The 25,803-nt window shown below is 54.9% G+C and overlaps 1 protein-coding gene across 19 annotated transcripts in view; it reads left to right on the forward strand.

The window, feature by feature from the left end:
- Positions 1-25,803, forward strand: part of FOXP1 (forkhead box P1) — a 515,936-nt gene that overhangs the window by 477,167 nt on the left and 12,966 nt on the right. For 17 of the 19 annotated variants that reach the window (XM_079122625.1, XM_079122642.1, XM_079122627.1 and 14 more), the window contains 5 exons: positions 4,019-4,106; positions 14,928-15,011; positions 22,641-22,842; positions 22,947-23,026; positions 23,629-23,730. In XM_079122625.1, the coding sequence (XP_078978751.1) occupies positions 4,019-4,106; positions 14,928-15,011; positions 22,641-22,842; positions 22,947-23,026; positions 23,629-23,730 (556 nt within the window). The remainder of the gene's footprint in view (positions 1-4,018; positions 4,107-14,927; positions 15,012-22,640; positions 22,843-22,946; positions 23,027-23,628; positions 23,731-25,803) is intronic. The other 2 variants (XM_079122626.1, XM_079122628.1) reach the window with 1 other exon arrangement.

A 25,803-nucleotide genomic window follows, 5' to 3' on the forward strand; every position in this document is an offset into this window, starting at 1 on the left:
GCAAAATTGGCGGAGGCTGACGTTGCCCCTCTTCTGCTCCCCCTCGACCGGGCTGATCCTCGTGCTTTCTTTTCTCTCATTTGTTTCCGTTTAAAGTCAGAGGTGGGTGTGTGCCCTGGCCTGGGCTCTCTCCACAGACCCACCGCCGGTTCCGAGCCTCAGTGCCCACAGCCGGCTGGGCGATGCCAGCGGATGTGATGTCTCCACTTAGGATGGGTGTGGAATCCTGGAAACCAGGGCCGGCCCCAGCGAATGGCAGAGAAGGCCATCAAAAGCCAATCCTCCCAAACAACCTGTATTTCCAGTAGCCTCTTGTTTTTATGGCTACGTTTTAGCAAGGTTTTCTCTTTGCATCCATTTGGGTCTGGAAAAATGACACATGCCAACGCTCATAACCGTCCCTGATGTCTCCACATCTTCCAGAGCCCTTTTTTATTTCAACAGCATTTCAGTGGGCCGCATTAGAGGCCATTTGAATATTTCATTTCCTATTAATTATGCACTGTGACTCTCAGTGTCATTATAAAAAAGAGCCCTAATGTAACAAAGGATGAAAAGAACCATCAAGCAGTGTGACCAAAAGAAAATATTCCAAAGCTTGTCACGTATGACCGGCTTAACATCTCTAATTTGAAATCCGTTGCATTCATCTTAAATTAAAGCTTAAGGATTCTACCTTTACCTTGTTTCCTTTGCCACATGTTTTAGGTGACTGAATTTTTAGTTAAAATATTAATGGATTCTGAAGGTAGAAAGTCTTTTCTTTTTTAAGTCATCAAAATATGCACAACATTAAGTATTTAGCTCTATCTGTAATTTTTGCATTTCACCTTTACACCCTGGTTAAAGACAGAGCCGTTAATGAGAACTGTGCACTTCAGTTAATAGGTTAATAGCCATTAACTAGTCAGCTAATAATTCTTAACTATTAATCACGACAACTCTCTTTTCATTTTATTGGTGTTGTGGAGGAAAATATAGAGCCTGTGTTAATTTATCAAAAGGAATGGGATTCTCAGGATTTCACATTCCATCGCCAGCCTTCCGAGAGGGCCGCCATCCTTCGATGAAGCTGAAATCGCCTTTTACGAACCCCCTCGTTACAGGCTGGTAGATGTTTCCGTGGGCATTTGTAGTGACCCAACTGCTCCACGCCTAACGCTGACGGTTCAAAACATGACGACACAACACGGTGACGTTTTTACAAAGACGAGGGTTGGTCTGAAATCCGAAAACTCATTCTTGTCAAAACAGTTGTTCTGCTTTCATTGTCTGAACTTCACTGGGGAGGCGAGCGGAGGTTCTGTTTGAAGATCCACGAGGCTGTGTTTTCCTTATGTTGGAGAAAGGAAACTTTAAATGAGAGTACATGCCAAAAAAAAAAAAGTGGAATTGCCAAAGTCGGTGTGGGCAACATTTGCTGAACTCCCGAGTTGAGCACGGAAGCATGCTTAGTGACAGTGACCTACATGGTCACTGAAGATGTGATATAATTTATGATATATATAATATATTGGATCCATTAGCGAGCATAATGAAGTAGTGAAATGAAAGGGTATTTGTGAAATCAGTTCAAACATCCTGCTAGGATTATGATTAAATGATTAATGAAATGCTCCTGCATAAGCATTTTCAAACTAATTCATGCGCAGGCTGATAAAAATCCTCCAATCATAGTCCCTTCAGTCGCGGACCTTATCTCGACCATTTTATATAAATCATGAAATACGTTGTCTGCCGGCAAGCTACTTATTTAGATTAGTTATAAATGTGCAGAAAAAGGGAACATCTTTGCAGTATAAAATAATCACGCATAATTATATTCATAATTCAAGCTGGTGACAGATTCCATCTTTCTTCTTCTTGTTGTCCTTTGCCTTCCTTCTGGCTTCATTTGATTTCTCTTATCTTGATGACATAATTAACTGCCGAAGCTATGGGGGAAAAGAAAATAAGGAGTCTCAGGGAACCGCAGAGGGGTTTGTTCGTTTATATGTACACAACGGCAGTGCGGGATCGCCCAGTGTGGCAGTCCGCACACGCCGTGTGCCGTCAACACGGGGCTCGCCGCGCCCCGCGGGGGACGCTGAACAGACCTCCGCGGGCCCCGGTGCTTCGCACCTAGCGCTGCACCCCAGGGGGCCGCGGGGGCGCAGCAGGCAGGGGAAGGTTTGCTTTTTGAGCTTGAGGCTCCTCCATCAGCTCCGTGAGGTGACTGACAGCCGGCGCCGCAGCCTGAGGACTTTCTCCAGGGCGCTGATGAGGCCCCGCTTCGCTCCCCTGGCAGGCCGTGGGCCCGGGCAGTGAGGTGCAGCTGGGGGGCTTAGGGGTCCCCCGTCCTGATCGGCGCCTTCTTCCATTGGTAGTGGTTCATTCAGAGGCGAGTTCCTCCCTTCACCTCCAGCGAAGCCAGCTCTGCCTCCTGGTACAGGGAGGCAGAGGCCGCTCTTCCCTCTGTAAGGCTGGGGGCACCGACTGTCCCCATGGCCTGAGGTAAGTCTCTTGAGGGCTCGGACTCTCCGTTTCTCAGATTATAAAATGAGGCCGTGAACTAACCCGCCCCCCATCCCCAACCGGCCCCCGGTTCTGACGCTTTGGGGACCCTGGGTTTGGTCGCCCATCTCAGTCCACTTCGATTTTCGCACAAGGAGCCGGTTTCAGAACACCTGAACTCGGCCATTTTCTCAGTTACTGCCTGCTTTTTAAAAGCAAGCTGTAAAATATTATTCCCCCAGGTGGGCGAGCAGCCTGAGGAACTGCTCAGCCTGGGCTTCGGCGTGTGGCCTGCCCGTTTGTCCGTGTGCTCCTTAAACAGAATGGACTGGTCATTACTCTGCCCTGAGACTGCAGGTAATATGCTGAAGGTCCGTTACCACAATGCTCCCTGAAGTCTTCCTTTTCTTTTTTCTTTTTTTTTTCCTTTTTCAAGGAGGGGTGGGATGAGATACAGAAAACTGAAAAACAGAATTTACATTCATTTCGTTTTTAGGATGACAGTCAGTCATAAATAGTTCCAGGACAATGTGAACTGACCACATCGCCCGTGTTGTCAAACAGCGGGATCCCTTACCACTGGTGTGAGGCCTCACTTCACCGAGTTAGTAGGAAGGATATTCGGTTGATTGAGGTGTTCTGAAGTGTTTGGAACCTGGGCTGTAAATTCTTTTATTTGAACCACATTTGGGACAAACTGAAATAGGAGAGTACCCACAAGTTTTTAAAAATCAGCTCTCCCTAATGCTATTGTTACTGCCATTACATATTAAAATATCTTTTTTATCCTGAGTCCAAATTGTGCGTCGGCCTAAATTCCTCCATAATCGTGTGAGTCGAACTGGAGTCAAAAATCTCTATCACTAATAAGAAATGATTGGGTAACATGGATACATGAGTTTTTAAGATTTTAGGCTGTGAGTCAACCCTCTGATTACCAGAGTTCCTGCATATGTTAAAACTGATTGGAATTTCAGCGTGTTAGCCTTTTCCCGTTGGGAAGTCTAATAAAGATGGCAAGGACCGCGAGCAGGCATGCTCCATGGGGCCCGAGCCGTCCGTGAGCCGTGCAGCCAGGCCGTTAGCAGTCCGGGACGGGGGCCTCCCTGTGGGATGACGACCCCACCCTCCCGGGTGCCGAGTGGCACGCGGAGGCCCAGGTCTCTGCCCGTGGCCCTTCCTGACCATGTCCTTGGTGGTCGGCAGCCCGCGCTCTCGTGGACGCACGATCCCACGCAGACCCACAGGAGCCGGACGCCGTGTCGGTGGGCACCCTGAGGTGGCCTCGAAATGCCCCCTGCCCTAATCTCTCCCGCTTTCTCATCCACGTGTCCATGGTGTTCTCCAGATGCCCGGCGGGACCTGTCCCTGGAAGACTCTTAGCTTGGCGGTGACAGTGGGCCACTCTGGAGCGTGGGAGAACGTGGCGGCGTCGGGACGCGGCCGCGCGCGTGGACGTCCTGGTAATTGTGTTTTCCTTCTCGTTCCTCCGGTTCACTTAACCGTTTTCTGTGTGTTGTTGCAGACATCTCAACAGCGAGCATGCGCTGGACGATAGAAGTACCGCCCAGTGTAGAGTTCAGATGCAGGTGGTACAGCAGTTAGAGCTACAGGTAACGCCACCTTTATTTCTCATCCCCCAGCGTCCCCAGCGTCCCGCCGTGGGCTCCCGTGTGCTCGTTACCCACCGTGCGCAAGCCCCTTGTCCTCCTGTATTTATGATTGCTTTTGTGCTCTCTGGGCACGTTCGGCCTTGGGGACTTCCGCCCTGGGGTCGGGTCGCTCCCGGGGCCTGGGCGAGCAGCCAGCTTTTGGCGACCACCTTCTGCTGCTGCGTCTCCCCGCTCTCCCTCCCCTCTCCTCCTTTTACCTCCCTGGCTGCCTGTTGCTGAGCTCAAGTCCCTCAGGTTGCTATGGTTGTTAAATCGAAGGTAGGGGACCGAGCTGGGGAGGGAGAGGTGGTGAGCGAGCGGAGGGGAGAGGAGTGTGGACGTGCGGGCAGTGTGTCCTCCTCCCTCCTGTGGCCCCCATTTCTCTCCACCACTGAGAACCATCGCGTGCTCACTGCTTGGACTGAAATATTCAGACACAGCCGGGCGTGGTGGCAGGTGCCTGTAACCCCAGCGGCTCGGGAGGCTGAGACGGGAGAATCACAGGTTGGAAAACAGCCTCTGCAACTCAGTGAGACCCTGCCCCCCCCCCCAAAAAAAAAAACAAGGTCTGGTAGTGTAGCTCAGTGGTGGAGCACCCCCAAGTTCAATCCCCAGTACCAGAACATAGACATTTGCGTATATGTGAATAGACTGCATAAATACGCGGATCCGTTTGTATGGTGACGTGATTTGACACGTGGAAAGCCACCGCCCCACACTGGGCCCGTTTCACGAGAGAAGGTGTCTCGTGCACACCCTCCTAGGGAGAGAAGGGGCCTTTCTCACACGGGGTGGGTTCCACTGACGGGTGTGACTCATTGATGAAGTGCTGTATTTCAACAATGGTCCCATTCTTGGTATAATTAATAGAAAATTAGTTTCTACAAGTAAAAATTGGGTCAGAAATGGAGATTATTAAAACGTACAGTTGCAGAAGCCTGACCCTGCAAACCCCATTTATGCCTCTGAGTTCCAGAGCGCTTTTGAGTGCCCGTGTGACTCGGCGGCTTCTTCCTCTGGCTGGTGCGGAGTAGGCGAGAGGTTAGTCACCGAGGCGAAATGAAGGCAGCGCTGCCCGCTACGGCGGTCCCGGCCATCGGAAACCCTGTTTTGTATGCAAGGCAGCAATGCAGAGATATATGGAGAGCCCCGGGCTAAGTACAGGAGATAATTACATTTGGAATTTTACCGAGTTAAGTCATTTACAGCTTCAAATAGTTGCAGAGAAAAATCAGCCCAAACACACTTAAACTTTTTGTTGTGACTTTTCTGGATAGAAAGGATTTTTTTTTTTTTTTAATTAGTTCTCATCTTAATTGTCAAATTGCATTTCGTTAGTAAGATTTTTTTTTTCAAATGTTATTTTCTGGAGCTACTTAATAATGTCCACTCAAAATTATAGACGTTGACTTATTGGAACAGTAAGATATTTATCCAAGCAAATGACACATCAGAAACACCCCAGTTTTTATATGTCTTTGGAAACATCTTTAAATCGCGCCGGTTTATGAAGAAGGAAAACATGCCGTGTGGACTTGGTGCCCCCACAACCCCAAAGTTCTCCTACAGCTCTGTGCGCCCCGAGAGCCTGGATTCCGCGGGTGCGTGCGCGGCTCTCGCCGTCCGCGCGTGTGCGTTGGTGCTGGTGTTTATGAAGGTGTATACAGTGACGCCCACTGCGGTATTTGTTTACTTGATGACGTTTCCTTTTTGATGGCGGGCTTAACACCTAGCTCTGGGTCGCCCCCAACCACCCGCACAGCAAGGCTCCAGAAAGCCCCCTGTGCGGTGGGGCCGCTGTCCGTTACTGGAGCTGCGTGGCTGCTTCCTGAAGGGTTCACTCTGCCCCAGGAGAGGCTGGGGGGAGGGGGAGGGGGAGGCCCTCCCTCAGCCAGGCCGTCCCACCTGGCCGCAGCGCTGTGGGTTTCCCGGGACGTGGCAGGAAGGCCGGATGCGAGTCTTTGGGAATCCAGATTTCACGTTTTCGCACCTTGCTTTGCGTCCTTTGGCGGGAAGCCAGGCTGAAGGACCGGTCTTCACCCCATGATAGAAAGCACAGATGAGCTACTGGAAGGCTGCTGTGGGGGTCACCTGCCCGGTCCCAGTGCCAGGCTGTGCCTCTGTGGTGGGGGGACAGGCCCTTCTGGACGGCCTAGTGCTTGTTGGCAGTTGGGAAATCGCAGACTGCAGGCCTGACCCCAGAGCTGAGGATAGTTTTGACATAGGGTAGCCCTGCAGAACCGCTGCATGTGACATGCGGTTCAGCACTGGCTCAGGAGGCTGCCCAGGAGCAGAGCCGTGCCCGTGATCTCTTGTTGCTGCCGCAGCACCAGATAACCATGCCAGAGTCCGTGGCTCTTACATGAGATGGCGAAGCAACCCTGGTCAAGGGGCGAGAGAAGTCAAGTTGCAGTACACCGTCGCCCCCTCAGAACTGAGGGCCCCGGCTCCCTGGAGTTGTGCACGCCTCCTGCCCACCCCTCACACCCCTTCCTTTGCAGGCAGCGTGGAACAGCCTGTGCAGGGCACCCACGTGGGTCAGGGCACCCAGCGGCCTCGTGAGCACCGCCCAGTCAGGGTTGTGGCAAGCTGGCTGCGGGGCGTTCCTTCACGCGTGCCCTTTATCATTTAGCAAGTGTTGCCCAGAACACACACTGTGCGCCATCTCGGCCGCAGCCACCGCAGGGTCCAGCAGTGAGGGAAATGGACAGGGCTGCCCTCCTCGTTCCTGTTTTCTAGAAGCAAGAGTAGACCACAAAGTAATGCTCCAGCAGAACTGGCCACTCATTGGATGGTGCTCGCTGATGCTAATGGATTCTTGAAAATGCCAGAAATTTACCCAAAAGAGGGTCTCGTTGCCAGAAAGCGGCCACGCAGTAACAGACTTTGCCCATCAGTTGTTACTCAGTCAGGAAACAGAAGAAAGTGCCAGCAGTTTCAGCGATTGACCCTCATCAAGCTCAGGCCTCATCAAGGCTTCTGTGGAGTCTGGGGTGCAGCCTGGCCCTGTCGGGGACCCGGGAGCAGGCGTGAGACATTCCAGCTACCTTCCTTTTGGCCTCCTGTTTCTCTGAAGCCTGGCGCCTCCTCCACACACTGGTGTCTGCAAGGGCACTTCTTAACGGACATGTGGCTGATAGTCATGGTGCCCGGGCAGGCTGAGGTACAGGGGCATGAGGCACCTGCTGCAGCAGGAATACAGGAACAGACGCATCCGTGCATACAGAGTGGCCTTCGCGGGTCCCCCGGCCTGGGCACCGTCCCCATCCTCACATCCACGGGCTGGGAGTCGCCTGCCCTGGAGTGGCTGTCCTCCCTGGGAGTGGCCCGGGGCTGCTGCGTCTCCATTAGAGAAGGCTCGTCCCCGTGCAGGAGTTTGCTGAACCCCGAGCATCTGGGGGTAGGCTACAGGATCACCACTGAGTAACTCCTCACAAACTGTTGGTACTAGTGAGCCCGCAGGGGAAGCCATTCCCCAGGGGTGATGGCCATGTGGGAGCCGGAGAACCCTGCAGCTCCCAGGCCCCGGGGCCTCTGTCCACACCAGCACTTCACACCTGGTAGGCCTCAGTGGGCCGCAGTGTGGACGCAACCCGGTGAGCTCAGAAGCTCAGACCACGTCTTCCAGCACGCACTGATGGGCCCTCCCTATGTCTGGACTGGAGGATCATAGTACAGGGACCCCAGAGGAGGCCTCGGGGCAGATGCAGGTCCAGAGGTGACAGGGAAGGCCGCTTGAGCCCTGGGCTGTGTACTTGTGCAGCCCCTGGCCTCTTGAGCCCCAGGAACTTCCTCTGGTCCATAACAGGAGGTGATGCTTCCCTGGAGAATTGTTTTAGAAAGCCCCCTCAGTCTCAGGGGACAGTGGCTAGAGACGCTTCCCGTCACAGAGCTGCCCGCATGGTCCTACACTTGGGCCAAACCAGAAGCCTGCGCAGCTGCACAGGCGAAGTTTGGGGCAGGCGGACGTCAGGGTGAGGAGTCACACACGGGCTTAGCGCTGAGCCTGAGCGGGCCTGTCCCGGGTGCTGGGAACCCGACTGGACCCCCGGGAGCCGAGTTTCGATCGCAGGCCTCCTGCAGGCAGCCAAGATAGACCTGCACATTCAGTCCTCTGCTGGAGGGCATAGAAAGCTCCGTCCTCGCCGTGGTCGGCTTCTGTGCCGCTGGACGGAGGGGCGTCCATTCCATTCTCCTGCCCTGTTCACCAGTCTCTTTGAGAAGGACACTAGTCGGAAAGGCACCTGAGCCTTCTGGCCCATGCTCTCAGCACGCTGTCGCCCTGAAGACCTTACGCTCCTCTTGGTGGAGAGTGGGGGGCTCCGGGGGTCCACCCCAGGCCTCACCTGGATGCCCAGTGCTCTGGGCCCTGAGAGTCACACGAGGGCCTTACAGTGAACATGCGCCACGTCCCAGCAGGACAGCCACCGTGAAGGTCACTCGGGTCAAAGTCAAGGGCAGCTTTTTGAGGCCAGGGCCCCTTAGATGTCCCCTTGGACAGAGTCTTCTGGAATGTTGTTTGACGAGTTGGTTAGAGGTAGGAGTCGTGAACGCTCAGCCTCCCACCCACACGGGACGCAGGGACACCCCACACGGGACCGGGTGGCGAGCATGGACGACCCAGCCTGGGTGGTCCAAAAGCTTGTGGTGCCTCTGTGTTCACCAGGCACCCACTGCCCCCCGCCCCCCAGGCCTGGGCTCGGCCATCTAGAGGCACGTGCCTGCCGTCTGCCTGGGCTGCCTCGGGTGGGGACATGCTCATGAGCTCTCTCAGCCTTTTGCGATGACGTGACGTGAAAAGGGTTTTGGTGGCGGGCGGGGTTTCCACTTGGGGAAAGGGAAGTGTCCAGTTCTGCCGATTTGAGGACCTACCTGCTCAGGCAGGGGCTGGCGGCGAGGGCGCACTTTCCTGACTGCAGGTTGGTGTCAGTGCGTCCCAGGATGCATGACGGCGTCAGGTCGTCTCGAGCCCGTGTCTTGGACTGGGAGATGAAGACTCTATACCTCGTGTCCGAGGCTCTAGGGTCAGGGCTCAGGATGGTGTCCCAGGGTGGGCATTAGGGCAGGCCAGCGGGGAAGGTGGCAGCTGCAGGGGCTGCTCCTGTCCTGGACAGTGACTCGGAAGCCCCACCGCGGTCAGGCCCTGGTACCTCTCCCTTGCAGCGGGGGCCACCTGCTAGGGAGGGAAGATCAGGCGGCGTTCCTAAGAGAGGGGAACGTTGACCATGATGGTCCTGGCCCAGGGCCCTGGGCATTGGCCCAGATCGCAGGGTGAGGGAGAAGGACCGTGCTCTTCGGGAACCCGTCCGTCTGTCCCATCCGAGGTAGGCTGGCCAACCCGCTGGGTCTGCCTGGCTGGGATGGAGGAAATTCTTGAGTCCTGGGATTTTCAGCTTAAAAACTGGGAATGTCCTGGGCAAGCTGGCGCAAGCTGGCCAGGCCGATGGCTAAAGGAGAGAGCCTTGGAGTGTCCCTCGTTCTGCTTGGGGCTGTTGCACGAAGGAGCCTTAAACGCTGAGCAAAGCCCCGAGGGCCTGATCTCCTTCTCTTGCAGGGAGCTGCCCATAGTCTTGCCCGGAGGCACCATGGCCCTGGGGTTCCGTGCTTGTCCCGTGAGCTGCCCAAGGTGGCTGTAGAAGCTGGCTTGCTCATGGGTGGTGTCCCCTGCCCCTGGGGCCATCTGCACAGGTGGAGCCCAGTGACTTCCGGTCCCTTGGGAGGACCCTCTGCACTGGGCTGAGAGCTGGAGGAGGTGTGAGGAGGGCGTGCGCAGGCCGCCCACTGGTGGGCTCGCCTCCTACGGGCACCACTGGGGCCTGGGGCCGAGGAGAGAAGAGAGGCACCCAGGTTCCCCTCTCCTGTGAAGACCGGGGCTGCGTCGTCATGATTTAGAGGCCCACCCGACGGGGAGCCTCGGAGTCCTAGGCCATGGCTGGGTCCTCGGGTGCGTCTGCCTTAAGGGTCAGAGTCCTCAACAGCGGCTCGGGAGGGAGGCCGCGGGCGGGAGCTCATGGCGGGGGCGGGCCTTGGGCCAGGGAGTCGCGCAACCGGCCACCCGCCCCCATGCCCGAGCCGGTGGCAAAGGGGTCTTTAAAGTTCCCACGGGGCCCGGTCAGCAGGCGCTGGAGCTGCCCAGGGAGGGTGGGAGACGACCGTGCAGTGCTGGGTGTCGGGGGGACATGGGCTGAGTGCCGCCAGGGGGCCGGGGGAGTGTGAGAGTGTGTGTGTGTAAGAGAAAGAGAGAGAGAGAGAGAGACAGACAGACAGAGAGATAGTGTGTGAGAGAGGGGGTGTGTGTGTGAGAGTGAATGTATGTGTATGTGTGTGACAGTGTGAGAATGTGTGTGAGTGTGTGTATGCGTATGTGAGTGTATGTTTACCTATATGAGTGTGTGTGAGTGTATATGTGTATGTGTATGTGTGTGAGCAAGTTTGTGTGAGTGTGTGTGTATGTGTATGTGTATGTGAGTGTATGTTTACCTATATGAGTGTGTGTGAGTGAGTGTATATGTGTATGTGTGTGAGCAAGTTTGTGTGTGTATGTGTAGAGGATGTGGATGTGTATGAGTGAGAGTGTGTATGAGTGTGTGAGAGTGTGAGTGTATATGTGTATGCATGTGTGAGTGTATGTGTATGAGTGTGTGTGAGTATATGTGTATGATTGTGAGAGTGTATAGTTTGTGTGTGAGTGTGTATGAGTGATGAGTGTGTGTGTATGTGTGTGTGTAGAGTATATGTATGAGTGTGTGTGAGTGTATATGTGTATGAGTGTCAGAGTGAGTGTGTGAGAGTGTAGAGTATGTGTGTATGAGTGTGTGTGTGAGTGTATATGTGTGTGTGAGTGTATATGAGTGTGTGTTTATAGAGTGTGTGTGTATGAGTGTATATATGTATGAGTGAGAGTGTGTTTATAGAGTGTGTGTGTATGAGTGTGTGTATGTGAGAGTGTGTATAGAGTATGTGAGTGTGTGTGAGCGTATATGTGAGTGTGAGAGTGAGCATGTGAGTGTGTATAGAGTATGTGTGTGAGTGTGTGTGAGCGTATATGTGTGTATAGAGTATGTGTGTGAGTGTGTGAGTGTATATGTGTGAGTGTGAGAGTGTGTATAGAGTATGTGTGTATGAGTGTGTGCGAAAGTGAGTGTGCATGAGTGTATGAGTATGTGTGAGTGAATATGAGTATGTAAGTGTGAGTGAGTGAGTGTGTGTGAGTGAGAGTGTTTGCCTTTCCCTCATCTCTGGCTGCAGAGACCAGCCTGCCTGGGTCTCCCTGCCTCCCGCGTGCCCGCTGCCTCGGTCAGGCCAGCCCCTGGGTCAGCGACTCCCGAGGAAGCCTGGCGTGGTGGGTGGCAGAGGCTTTGTCCCCAGACTCTCCCTATTTTGCTTGGACACTTGCAGTCCTTGTGAAAACGAAAACACCTGCTTCCAGACCTGGAAGCATGGCCTCCACAGGGCAGGGTGGTGTGGAGGCTGAGGCCTGAGGTCCATGTGGCCCCCGGTTCCTGCGACCCCCGGGTGTGGGAAAGTCAGGCCCGCCTGCACCAGGAGCTGTTTCTGCCCTTGGCCTCCCCGCCCTCGGGTGTTGTCCCGTAGGCCTCTGTTTCCCCGCTGTGAAGCAGGGGACGGGCCGAGAGGGCCTCAGGCGGCCGTCTGCAGGGCCGTGACGCCCGGTGACAGGCGTAGCCCTTGCCAAGCTGCTGGTACCAGCAGAGTTTTTACACAGCCAAACGCTGCCTGCGCGTCAGCAGTTCGTTCACCGAGCAAGGACCACCAGAGGAGGGGAGTCCCGGGGGCTGGGGCGTGGGCGCTGCGGGAGCCACAGGCCGGGCTCCCTTCTCTGCCGGAGCTCTGCTAAGCCCGGGCTCTCACCCCGCTGTCCACACCTGATCTGGGGACACGCTGACAGCAGAGGAGGACCGGGGCCACGGGGCGAAACGCCCACCCGGGGTGCCGGGAGGGCCACAGGGAGAGCCCGTGAGGAGGGCGTCCTCTTTCCATCCCTGACGCCTCACACCAGCCCCTCCCCAGCTAGCACAGTAACCCAGTGTGTGGACCCAGGTTCCAAACACACTCTGCGGTGTAGACTGAAGCCTGAGTGTCGAGGAAGCGCCAGCCCTGCTCTGCGCAGGGTGGGCCTCCTCTCCGGAGGACCCTCAGCTAGAGGGCCCTTCCACACGCAGGAGACAGGACCCCCAGGGGCAGCGCACTCCGAGGCCCGGGCGGGCGGCAGGGGAGGGCACGCGGCGTGGATGCTCTGGTCCACGTGCCACCGTCGCGCCTTCATGCCACACGCGTGCTCCCTCACCGCACAGCATCGAGGCCCAGCATCTGGTCCGCCTCCGCCAGCCGCCTCTCCTGGCCTTCCAGGTTGGATCTGCGGGTTAAGAGGGAAGGCTGGAGTTGTGCGGATCCCAGGCGTCTATGGTCCCGTCCTGAGAGGCAAGGGGGCGGGAGGGCGATGCTGTAAGGCCACCAGGAAGGACCAGGAGGGCGGGAAGGCGAGGGCAGCCCGGCAGAGCCCGTGGGTTCTGTAGGTGCAAAAGTTTCACCTTTTTGACCTAAAAAACAAAGCTGGTCTGGCGAGTTTCTTTCCCTGATGGCTGGAAAGTTAATCTTGGGCGCCCACTCACCCCGAGCCCGCCCGGGGACGTGGCCGCGTGGGTGTGCGCTAACCAGAAACAAGCTGGGGTGTTTCCTGTTGGGGACCTCACCTGGGACGTCAGGCTGGGGCTCCTGGAGCGTGGCTGGCACCTGGGGGCAGCATGTGTGCTGTGGACACGTGTCCAGGGGCTGTGGGGACAGCGCAGTGCGAAGGCCGTGGCGGGCCTGCAAAAGCCCAGCCTGGCGGGCGTTGGGGCGGACCTGGTGCCTTTGATGCTGGGGCTTCAAACTTAGCCTCTGTGACTGAATCAAAGTGTCACCCCATGGTATTCAGGAGACCCTTGAGTGAACAGCACCTCTGACCCTTGGATCTGCATTGTCCAGTGTGGCAGGCTGCTGCTTATTTTTAAAAAGAGCAACATGGTGACCCACGCCTGTGATCTCAACGGCTGCGGAGGCTCAGGCAGGAGGATCGAGACTTCAAAGCCAGCTTCAGCAACTTAGCGAGGCCCTAAGCAACTCAACAGGACTCTGTCCCTAAATAAAATATAATAAAAGGGCTGGGATGTGGCTCAGTGGTTAAGCACCCCTGCGTTTAATCCTGGTACCAAAAAAAAAACCCCAAAAAACAAAAATCAACATAGATGCTTCATATTCCTCCAGGCATTTTTTTTTAATCTAAGAATTTTTTTCTTAGTTTTAATATAAAAAATAGCTTAAATAGCTTATTTTTCAAATAAAAAAAAATAAGTAACTGTAAAAAAATGCCATTCCCAACATTTTAATTGTTCTAACGGAGCCGCTTTGGAAAACCAAATTCCTTCAGCATTATGTGTTCAGGGCTCCTGGGTTGGGCTGTTCGATAACTCGCTAAAGAGCAGGATGAATAACATAAAGTGACTCCTAATATGGAATCGTTTTCATTTCCTGTTTGTTGAAAGATAAATGCTAACACTGTAAGGCTTTTTTTCTGCTGCTGCTTCTTAATTTATTCCTCCCTGAGCCACAAGGGAATAAAGAGAAAGAAAAAAAATCAAATGCGATCTGGTTTGCGACTGAGTCACCCAGCCAGGACCAGCCAGAGACTCTCCTCTCCTTCTGTACCTCGCCCTCTCCGCCTGCCCCGATGCCCGAGCCCCTCTGCCCTCAGAAAATAACTTCCCTGCAAAAGTGAAGCATACTCAATTTTGGAATAATTGTCGTCTTGCAAAAATTACTTTCAAAAGGGTAGAAGGTGAATTATGTCACGTAGAAGGAATGAGCCCTTCATAGTGCTAAGGTTCTATTTTGGACAAATGGTCTTAGAAAAGTATTGAAATAAAACTATACGTAAATTCATTCTCATTTTTTCTCTCTCACACACTGATCTCTTCTGTGTTTTTGCTCAGTGCCTCAGCTGATCTTTTGGGGATATGTTTTCCACTTTTTAAACCAAAGTTGTCACTGTCCGTTGCCCAGTTGTCCTGAATTATCAAAATCATTGTGTCGAAACTGCCCAAACCAAGCACAAAAGTTGTGGCCCCTAGTTAGTGGGCTGCCACGTCTGCTCTGAGCATCCAGTTAGACACATCTGTGACGTCAGCCGACGGCTCCTGTAGAACAAGAGGCTTAAGGCCCCGCGGTGGCAGGTCCCCCCATTGAGACCCGCTCACTCTGCTCCCGTGGAGATGGGAGCCGTCCATCCGGCACCTGTCCCTGCTTCTCTCTGGTGACGTCACCTGCCGGCACCGTCTTGGTCTGTGCTACCTGTGAAGAAAGACGAAGCTAATTTTGCACAAACGTGTCCCTCTGCCTGGGGGTTTCTCTACGACCACCACAGCAGATGGATTTACGAGTTGTGGCTGCCTGGCTTTCCTCTGGCCTCCTCGTGAATAAGCCTGGTTTATAGGCATGATTCACCTTTGTCTCCTAGCTGTGCGTGCTCCTTGGGGCTCCTTGGTGCCGGCAGGTCTAGAACTTTCCTCCAGTTAAAGGCAAATGCATCTGGTGTTGAGAAATCTCACGCCGACACCTCTGGTTCCTTGGCGTTTGGCAGGGTTCCTATGGATTCCAAAAGTGGTTGGGCAATGGGCTTGGTTTTGTCCCACGCCGGGTGCCGTGGTTACGTGTAAGATGTGTGATTTAGTGGAACCGTCACGCATCTGTATTCACAGAAATGACCACCCCTTCTCTTCCTACCAGCTCGCTAAAGACAAAGAGCGTCTTCAGGCCATGATGACGCACCTGCACGTGAAGTCCACGGAGCCCAAAGCCGCCCCTCAGCCCGTAAGTACCGCCCAGGGACCCTCTTCTGCCTCTGCCTGGGGTGGAGACAGGCTGGGAGCAGGTGTGCGTGTGAGGCCTTGGGTGCCCACTCAGGGCAAAGGCAGCATGCTCGGCCTCCGGGGAGACATGGGGAGTCAGGCATGGTCCTCGCCATGAGGCCCAAGCCACCGGCTCTTGTTTGGAGTAGAGCGATCTGTGCTCAACCCTGGGACTGAGCCATGTGCTGGGGCTCCGGGGGGTGGGATGGTCTCTGATCGGAGAGGAGCGGGGGCAGGCGGACCATGACGGCAGAAGGAAGAGGCCCCTCAGCCAGGAGGGCATGGGACGGGGTGTGTGTGCGCAGGACGGAGCAGGGGAGTCCAGCCGCAGGGCCGGGAAAGGGGAGAGGAGCTGGGGCTGCTGAGCCACCCCCTGCCCCAGGAGGGACGGGGCCAGGCGGGGAGGCCCAGGGCACCGCGGGCCTCCTGGGCCCTTTTACTGGACCTTGAAGGCTGTTGTTGCAGCCTGGGCAGTAATGCCAGTCCAGGCGCAGGGTCCTGCCCGGGACCTGGTTCCTCGAAACGAGCTCTGGTGAGCAGGTGTCCCTCCCGTACGTACATAAGTACGTCTGTCCCTAAAATCCTCCTAGTGGCTTTAACTGATTATTCAAAATGGAGACAGTGCTCTGCCTCTTGATTTTAAGATTTGTAAAATTTAAAGGTACACTGCCTTTATTTGACTTTGCCGGGAGTCACTGTGTGAAAATTAATTGAGCGTTGACAATCTATAGTTAGTACCAGCAATTTTAATCAATATGCAATGATGCAGCATAATGGCAAAGTATTGGTTTATCTGTTTTGACTGATTTTTTTCTATAAATAAAGCAAACACACACCCATATATGTATGATTTATGGTGATAGAAATAAAACCGAGTCAGACTATTAACCTAGCAAATATGGTAGCCTGCCAAGATGCAGTTGGCAGACAAAATTAATGTCTGAAACAGAGCACATTACTGAGATATAGGACATAAAATCATTAAACACTTCGCGCATCCATTTTTACTAGGAGAGAGTCCTTAGTCTCCGTGTACTTCACGGAGTGGCCGTAGGACTGGATGGGCAGGCTACCGCCCAGAGGGTGGAGCTGAGCTGTTCCTCCAGCCCCTTCTGGGGGGGCCCTGGAAACAGTGTGAGCCGGTCGAGACCCATGGTGGCACAGCTCATTTCCAGCAGCGGTGTGGCTGGTGACACCCAGCACCAAGTCCCTTGAGCCCTCTGGAAGCCTTCACATGGCTCCAGCGGAAGCTCTCCCAGGGCAAAGGGCTCGAGGCCCCCAGGAGAAGGAAGGGGATAGTGTCCCCTTCCTCCCTGGATCGGGATGATGGGCCGATGCCACCCCTAGGAGAGGACTTGCTTGTGGTCCATCAGCAGGGAGCAAGTGCCAGCCTGTGTGGGTCAGGAGCGCCACATACCTGAGGCCCACACAGGCCAAGAGGACCCTTGGGAGTGGCCCTGGGGACCACGTGAAGCCACCCATAAACAGGGAAAAGCAGCATCGGGGGCGAGGGAACAGGAAAGGATGGTTTGTCTTGATTAGTATTTAAAAAAAAAATGTTTTACATTCTGGAAAATTATAACTTTGAAGGGGACCTCCTACTAAATTTATTTTTAACTGCTCTATTGAAAATTCTCTACCACTAGTCAACATTATCTCTCAGTAGCTCAGCACAGTATTTCTTTATTAAAAGAAATAGGCACGAATATTTTTGACTGAAAAATTAATAGCTTTTGAATTCATACACAGCAGGTCTTCTTTTGCAAAGAAGTCCAATGTCGCCGCGCGGCACTTCTATAACCATTTATTTAGAGTCCAAGTCAAGGCTTTGACAGCCCGAGCAGCTCGACACGGCGACAGAAAGAGCTGCAAGATGTAAACCAACAATAGGCCGTCTGTGTGAGGTTCGCCATTGTCCAGTACATAGATTGTTTGGATTAGTTTATGTAAATGTGCTGTTGTATTACCCTTCGGGAAAAAAAAAGATCACATTTGTGTATGAAAAGTGGTTCCCTTCACAGGCTGCTTGATAAATCCCTTATCCTTTAACTTGCATGTAAGAAGTGAAATCGGTGCCTGGCGAGCAGATACCGTGTCTCTCACTCTGCCAGTCCCGTGAACCTGCCTCCTTTTCATTTATTGGAAAATAGAAAATTTTTATTATAGATACCATCTTATAAATCAGGAATTATTAAAATATGTATAGGTGAGGCACGGGGAAATTAATTATAAAAGAGAGACGTGGGACGCTTTGCATCAATTTTCACTTCCTTGCCAAAAAGAGCACAGAGGCAAGGGCACGCGCCCACGCCCTGGGACTGCCGGCTCTGCCGACCCGGCGCCACCTGACCACCCTTCCTCGGTGCCCAGTGTCCCCTGGAGCCTGTGACTGGTCTGAGCCAGCCTGAGCGTTGGAGCCCGGTGTGAGTTTGGACGCTGCGAGGCCCCCGGTGGCCGGGACTGGGACCTGGCCGTAGACGGGACCGCGGTGGCAGCCTGACAGTGAGTCCGCCCAGTCGGCCCTTCTTCCCTCTCCTGGGTGAGAGGCACTGTTATCAGCCACTCAGAGAGGACAGCTCGCGGCGGACGTTGCCCTATGGCGGCCGTCACCCTATGTCCAGTCGCTGGCCTTCTTGGACTGCTCTTAGGGCGGCTGGAATGTACCTCCTGCGTCCCACGTGGAGTGTCTGGGATCTGGACCACTAGAGGAGGCACTGGTCCCAGGACCGTGGCCGCTGCAGGCGTGGTTCCAAGTGGGAGCCCCAGGAGGGAGCAGGGGCCACTGCAGGGCCAGCGCCCCAGCTTGCTGTCCATCTCACTCCTTCATGGTATTGTCCCGCTGTCCCTATCATTGAAAAACAGAACAGGAAACCCGTCCTCCCAGGTTGATGCCCAGACGTGAGGGTAGGTGCTTTTGGAGGGTACGCTGCGTGGAGAAGCACGCTCTCCTCCCAGCAGACAGTCCCTGGGCGAGCCGCGCACAACAGGAGGGAGGCGGGACAGCCACCCGCCACCGCAGTGTGCAGGGCTGGGTCGCGTGTGAGCTGGAAGGTGGGTTGGGGAGACCTCTGGGGGGAGGGGCAGGTGACCTGGACGCCGAGAAGGGGGGGGGAGGGAGCAGCTCGTAGGTCCTCCTGGGTGAAGAGTGGGTGCGTGTGGCTGTCCCGCGGTCCCTGCTCCTGGGGTTACTCCTGAGGACCTGCAAATGGGCAGTGAGGTCCAGCAGGGTGGCTGCAGCCTCTTTTTTTAAAATATTTTTTAGTTGTAGGTGGACACAGTACCTTTATTTTATTTATTTTTTTGCGGTGCTGAGGACTAAACCCAGGGCCTCACACGTGCCAGGCAGGCGCTGCACCACTGGTGCCCAGCCCCGCCTGGGAGGGCTGCTCCAGAGGCAGGCATGGAAGGGCCGCCTTAGTGCGGTCCAGGTTTTAAAGTGCCCTCTCCTTCCCAGGAACGCAGAGCAGTGGCTGGGGCTCTAGGGAGATGGGGACATTCTTTGGTTCCACCCTGCTGGACCCCTTAGCCAGGGATTCCTGGGGCCAGACTCTCCTTGGACAGGCCTTTTGCTGCCCTGTGGCAGGGCACACTGGTAGCTCTATCTGAACCGGGACACAGAGGCGTGCTTGCCCCAGGGCCTGCTGCCACCCAGAGCCCCGAGCTGCAAGGCGACCAGCAGCCCCAGGGCCCTGGCCAGGACTTCTGGAAAGGGCAGTAAAGCACATTTGGGACAAAGCGCACCTTGGGTTTCCCTGTTACATTGTCCCTTTAGCCATAGCAGCCGGGCTATTTGGGAGCGGCTTTCAGCTACTGTACAGCCAGGCGCCTGAATGCAGGGCCAGGAAAGCAGCTCCATGTCCCGTGTGGCCCGTGGCCCTGAAGCCACGCTCGGCTCGCCCGAGGTGTCCAGCCAGCTGCACCCTGTGGGCCTCTCCAGGGAGCGGAGCACAGGCTCCTGACGGGCAGCGGCTGCCCCCCCACCCCGCCCTGGCACCACCAGGCCTGGAGCCCGTGATTCACATCAGGAGGACTCACTGCTGCCAGGCAGCTCAGGCGGGACTCAGGCCGCCGCTCGGGCCAGTGGAACCAGGCGGAAAAACGAGTTCTGTGAGCCGCGGTCCCTGGTGTGCCCAGTCCCTCCTGCTTTGGCTTCAGGTTCGCCTTTTGTTCTCCGGGGCTGCTTTCCAGTGAGGCAGGAGCGTAAGCAAACACGCAGGCCCTGTGGAAGGCTCACAGGAGGCCTCTGCCTGGGCCGGCTCGGGCGGAGCAGAAAGGAGGCCTCGGAAGACCCGCGTCTCTGAGACGGGCTGAGGACCCCGTGGGGTGGGTCGGGTAGAGCTGGCCGAGACCTCCAGGACCGTCCCGTGGCCGCTCCGAGTACGTGCGCCCTCGTCTGAGAAATGAAACCCTGCAGCCATCTTAAGTGACAGAAGAATTTAACTCTTGGCCGGCGTCGCAGAGAGATTATCTCTGCTGAAATCATCCCGCGATGGAAGCCTGCCACGGAGAGAAATTCAGAGTTACTCACTTTTCTAAACATAGCAACTTCTTTTTAAATAGAAAATGAACACAATAAGAAAAGTGGGCTCTCCGTCAGGAACAGATGCCCTCCCAGCCCCATCCCTTTCTGCCTGGGGGTGGAGGACCCAGGGCTGTGGTCAGCCCAGGCGTCCGGGGGCCTGTGTTCCTAAGGGATAGGTGGTTTTTCCCAGGCTGCTGCCCTGGTCCCCTTCCTTCAGAACCTCTGTGATGGACGGTACAGGTTCGTCTGGAGCCCCTCCTGCGCCGCCTCCTTCCCCTGCCCCCTCACTGAGACAGTCTCCTCTCAGGACGGGCACGCGGGCAGAGGACCAGGGCTTCCCAGCCGAGGGGAAGGGTGGGCCGTGGCTGGTTGTGCGTGGCAGAGGGCCCTCTGTGGGGAGTCCACGCTTTTTGTTCTTCTTTCCCTCTCAGCTGCATCGTGTTTAATTTGGAATCCGGGCTCCTTTGGCAAATTAGCAATTAGAACGATTTTGTGGGGATATGTATATGTGTCATTAGTTTCCCTGCAAATTAATAGCGAGGGCAGAGGTCAGGCAGGAATTTTCCACTCGGCTGCGGCCCCTCCATGGAGACCTGGCACTTGGTTTTGGATGGCCACAGCTGCTCTTGCCACCCTCTTCCTCTAGGAACGGTCTTTTAATTAGTTTACCTCATCGCCATCATTACAAACATTACCGCCACCCCTCCTTGAAGTGAAATTACTGTTTCTACAAAATATCCCAGTGACATCTTGCACCACTGAGCACCGATGGAGGGGTCACCCGATGCGGCATTTAATCATTAGATCACCTCCATCCCGTCTCCTAATTAGAGTCCTTACAATACATTTTTATCTGGTAATTAGCCGAGATTGGCTGCTTCCTCTGCGGCTTATTAGAGCCGGCCCAGCAGTGGGTGTGAATCACGGTGTCATTTGTCAAGCCTGGTAAACCCCTCTCCACTCCCTTCTGCCTCAGCGTTTATTTCCACTGGCTGCCCACACTCGGAAGCATCCAGAAAGTTCCAGCTGCACGCCTTTCTTGGTGCGCCGTGCTCCCCCGGAGGGATGTTACTTCTCACCGCGCCCTTTGCTGGCGTGCGTGGTCCAGGGCTTCAGAGCCCGGCGGGAGTCGGGCCCTTTTTGCCTCTGGCGGTGGGTCCCTGTGTGGGTGCGTCTGCCTTTCTTGGCTGTCGGCTCCCAACGGGACGGGCTCACCCTCACCAGGTGTTTCTGACGTCCGACGTGCGGCGGGCCTGGCGACCTCCTGACAGCGGAAGGAGCACGTGTGTTTCTTAGGGACACTTGTGCTCTTGCTGGTTTGAAGCAGCGCACTTGGGCCATGCTCTTAATAAACTGGACAGAGGAGTGGAGAAGCGGGGAGGGTCCCAACTGTGGGTTCCTATGCCCGGCGCTCCAAGGGCAGCAGCTCTGCCTCCTCCTGTCCTGTGGGCACTCGGCGACACTCCCAGGATGTCGCTGGCTCTTCTGCCCAGGCGGAGCCTAACAGGAAGCCAAACTGGTAGCGCTGTTTTCCCGTCAGCCAGGCATAGGGGGCTGCGCAGAGGGTCCAGGTGTATGGATACCTGTGTGGGTCCACTTTGGTCCGGGCCAGGCACGTGGACAGGCGAGGTCACCTCCCTAGGCCCATTTCCTTCTCTGTCACGCTGACTAATGGCATCGCAGATGTCGGCGGCAGCGTGTGGGCTCCGTGAAGGCTCGGGGGCCGGCCGTTTGAAAACGTGAGTTGCCTGTGTTGCTGGGGGTTTGCACTCTGGCCCTGGCCTGACCCTGGCCGGCGTGAAGGCCGGAGGCGGTCAGGCCCACCCCCTCCCCGTGGCTGCCCTCAGAACCGTTAGCTTTGGTCTGCAAATGTGCGCCCCACGGTCGCGGTTCCCACACCAGAGGGCAGCCAGCCACCCGTGCCCAGGGCTGGGTGAGCAGCCTGGTGCGTCGCCTGTTCTGCTTGGGTGCTGGTAGGCGGTGTCCCTGGCTGGATGCAGTGATACCTGCAGCTGAAAATCAGACCGGCAGCCACTCCAAGCCCACCCTCGCAGCTCCCTGCAGCAGGTGTGTTCCCATTACCGTTTCTTTAACCGTGTTTTGGGATCTTCTTCGCTTCCCTTGAAGCTCCCTGAGCACACCGAGGGGGCTTCTCGGGGACTCGTTACTCTCTGGAGCGCAGGGAACGGAAGGCTCTTTGATTCGCGTCTCGGGGGACTCGGTTTCAGGACCGTTCACAGGTCATGCTTGTACCTGCCACTGACTGGTCATGGGGAGGTGGACCTAGGTGGCGAGTGAGTCGAGATCTGCTTAGGAAACCTTCCGGGGGCTGCCGTGGACCTGGGGTCTGAGCCAGCACCGGGAGCAGACAGGCCGAAAACAGCCGGGGTCTTTGGCACTGCGGAACCTGGCGCTTGGGCCCCACCGGGGTCTGTGAGCGCGTCATCAGGGGGAGGTGGTGAAGCCAGTGGGTGGGCCCCTCCCGGTGGGCCCCTCCCCACAGTGCTTTAGGGAGGTAAAACCCGCCTGGAGTGTGGACATTGAAGACGCTGCCACGATCCCTTAGGCCCGGCTCTCATGTGCCCTTTAGAGCCCAGCCCTCGGCTCCTAAGTTCGGAAGCTCTGTGTGCTGTGTCATTCGAGGGGCATCTCTGCCGAGGCCGGGAAGGCAGGTGGCCTGTGGGGCCCGTGCTGCTGTATGGCCTGCAGGGCCCGCGTCACCCGAACGCCCGGTGGTGGGCTTGAGCGTCATCCTGTGGTGGGGGCGGGAATCAGCCTCAGGAGCCTGTCTGATAGGTAAAAGTTGATTTGGAGGAGAGGTGGGCACAGCCCTGGAGTTGTGCTGGGAGCTCAGGTCGGCCAGCGCAGCCAGGATGGGGCACAGCGGACCAGGCCTGGCCCAGCCCGGCAGCCGGGCAGTGCTGTGAGAGCTGCGGGGCCCTCTGTCCGGCCCTGGGCAGACGCCTGCAGCTGGGGAAGGAAGGGGAGCGCCGCAGGCACCCAGCGAGCCCCGCGCTGGCCTCCAGGCCCGGGCGAGCAGCGTCCCTCTGAACCCCCTTCTCCCCACAGCTCAATCTGGTGTCCAGCGTCACGCTCTCCAAGTCCGCCTCCGAGGCCTCTCCGCAGAGCTTACCTCACACCCCCACGACCCCCACCGCCCCGCTGACTCCCGTCACCCAAGGCCCCTCCGTCATCACCACCACCAGCATGCACACGGTGGGTCCCATCCGCAGGCGGTACTCGGACAAGTACAACGTGCCCATTTCTTCAGGTAACTGCTCCACGCTGGCCTCGCCGGGGGTGGCCGGCTGTGGGTCGTGTCGACTGGCCCTGTTTTCAAACGCGACGATTAATAGGACGATGATTCTCATTTAGCAGATATTGCGCAGAACCAAGAATTTTATAAGAACGCAGAAGTTCGACCGCCATTTACGTATGCATCCCTAATCAGGCAGGTAAGTAAACAAGGCGCGCGAGATGGCATCCAGAGGTGTGCGCGGGCCAGGAGGCGGTGTATCGATGAAGGAGGTGTAGAACCGTTTAGTGTGCCACATGCTAAAACCTTTTCTATAAGGTTTTTAAAAACTGCAATATATAACATAATTGCTTTTGATTAAGTATTACAATACGATGTGATTATTAGGAAATTCATTTCACACAACAGTGAAAATGAGCCTGTTTAAAGATGGCAAGTCAATTATCACAAGCTACAGTAATCTCTGATCCCTAGAATTAATCTGAGCTCTAAATAATTACTGAGCTTTAATCAGCTAGTGAAATGTTTTGCATTTCTCTTTGATTCTGCTTTATGAATGACTAATAAATTAATATTTCTGTACGGAAACAGAAATAAAAACTCAAAACAATTAGATAATTCCATTTTGAGTTTTGCTATTGAACTGTTAAATACAACCATTAATCTTAGATCATTCCGGGAAACCTTTCTTAGCCTGTGACTCTGAATCTCGGTTATTTCATACTTTTAGGAACCTGGGTAGTGACGGTTTTTGCTGATGTGGTCATAAATTATCATCTTCCCATAACTTTTGCTTCGCAGGCCATTCTTGAATCTCCGGAAAAGCAGCTCACGCTGAACGAAATCTATAACTGGTTCACGCGAATGTTTGCTTACTTCCGGCGCAACGCAGCCACGTGGAAGGTAAGCTTTGTCCGGGCCTAGCACGTACACTGCAGTGACCGGGCTGCTGGATGGTTAGAGTCTCCGATCTCTAGGAATAAAGGGGTTCTACTCTGGTCGAAGTGCTCAGGTGGAAGGTTCCCAGGGTACGGGCCCCAGAGCCAGGGAACCCATTTCTCTCTGGTCGGTCCACGTGGACACTGCCGTGGGACTTCCTACCGACCTCCTGCTGTTACGTGTTCTGCCCCAGCCAACATTTGCAGAGAGGCGGGGTAACCGATTTTTCCACCGAGGCTCCTACCTGAGTGAAGGCCAGGCAGACTTAACCTCTATTGGTTGGATCCAAGCTAACCAGCCCAAGTGCTTGCAAATGGCACTGATTACAGAGACAGCCCTGCTTTAGGAGGCTGGGCTTGTGTAGCTCTGAGGGCGAGAGACTCTCTCAGAGGGTCAGGTTCATAGTGACCCAGGGAAGAAGAGTGGCTTCTGGGGTGCACCCTGCTTCGTGAGACCATCTGCCCTGCAGACAGCAGATGTACCCTAGCATGCATGTCTCACTACCTGGAATTCTGGTACTCCCTCCCCTCCAAAACAGACTGTGTCATGCAGACATTTAGGGTTTTTACACATCACTAGTCTAAACACTACAGGGATTTATAGGATGCAGGGAAAACTTTCTTTACTTGAAACATATCTCTTCTCCTCTGCTTTCTCAATTCTATATGGCAGAACAGCAAAGCTCACCAATTTTTGTCTGTTGAGCTTATGATAAATTAGCAATTTTAAAAAGACAACCATGGTGTTAACTCATGAGACACGTGGGTGCCGATGCGAACCTTCAGTTCCAGATCTTACCTTCCCCCGCCTGCCTTGGGATGTAAAACACAAAGGATCTTGAGCTACGAGCGCTTTTAAAAATTTAGGAAGCTGAAGCATGAGGCAGACATTTTCTTCAAATTGCCTTTTATAAATACCAAATGATGAAATTTAAAAACAATTACCAGTTGTGAATATAAATTTAAGCTCAGAGCTAACTTTCTCATTTTTGCAAAGTACAGTAGAAGGTGTCATTAATATAAACAGCCCTAGATGACGTACTTGATGACTCATACATAGACTTTTCCCTCTGTGTCCGTATTGGTCCTGTGACCCCTGCTGAGGTGTCGCTCTTTTTTTTTTGGAAACTTGATTTCTTGTTGCTTTCTGCCTCCATGTTCGTGCAGTCCTGGAAAACAGGACGCAGGTTTGTGCTGTGCAGTCAGACGCACGGCCTCGTAGCAGGAGTGTCTGACACGTGTTTTGAAGCATCAGGCAATAACTGGAAGCGATGTTGATTTGTTTCCTATGCTCTCATCTGGATTTTTTAAAAGAAATTTGGCTTCATTGAATGTCTCCTCCGTGTCGTTTGAGGAGACTGCAGTAGAGCCTCAGTGTCACATGCTCTGCCTTCCTGCTCATTGAAGTAGGCTGCAATTTATGCGCAAAGAAATTTGTCTGATGTGCCACGTGAGCTCGGGCAGCTTGGTTTTTAAGCTAACCCTGCAGGACATTTTGAGTCGAGGATAACCTTTGACGGGTCCCCCTAGCTGAGCCGACACTAGTCGACAGCTCTGGGAGTTCATCCTGTGGACGCTCCTTAAGAGCAGGTCACCTCACGGTACTCAGGATGTCCCATAATGCTCGGAAAGGTCGGGCTGAAGTGTGGATTTTCATCGTGTCACCAATGGGACCCTTTGGGGGGCACATAGCACAGATGGTGGGGATGACAGCGCCTTACCGGGGTAGAGCAGGGGCTTGAAGGGGGTTCAGCAGCCTCTCCCACCCCAGCTGAGCCCCTGGCTCCGTGGCAGCTGAGAGGTCCTCTCTGTAATGACTGTGCCCAGCCAGGCAGGCCCAAGTGTGCCCAGCACGGGCCACGGCTCTCCAGGGGAGACCCGCCTCTTGGTAGGTGTACATGCCAAGGCTGTCTTAGGAGGGGCCAGGCATGAGGTATAACCCTCACCTGCAGGAGAGTAGCCACTGGGATCCCGCTCATGTGTGACCTGGCCTGCTGCAGGTCTGTGGGTCCTCCTGCAGGGTAAGCGGCTGCTGATC

The sequence above is a fragment of the Sciurus vulgaris genome (genome assembly GCF_902686455.1).
Source record: "Sciurus vulgaris genome assembly, chromosome: 19".
In the NCBI taxonomy this organism is placed as follows: Eukaryota; Metazoa; Chordata; class Mammalia; order Rodentia; family Sciuridae; genus Sciurus; species Sciurus vulgaris.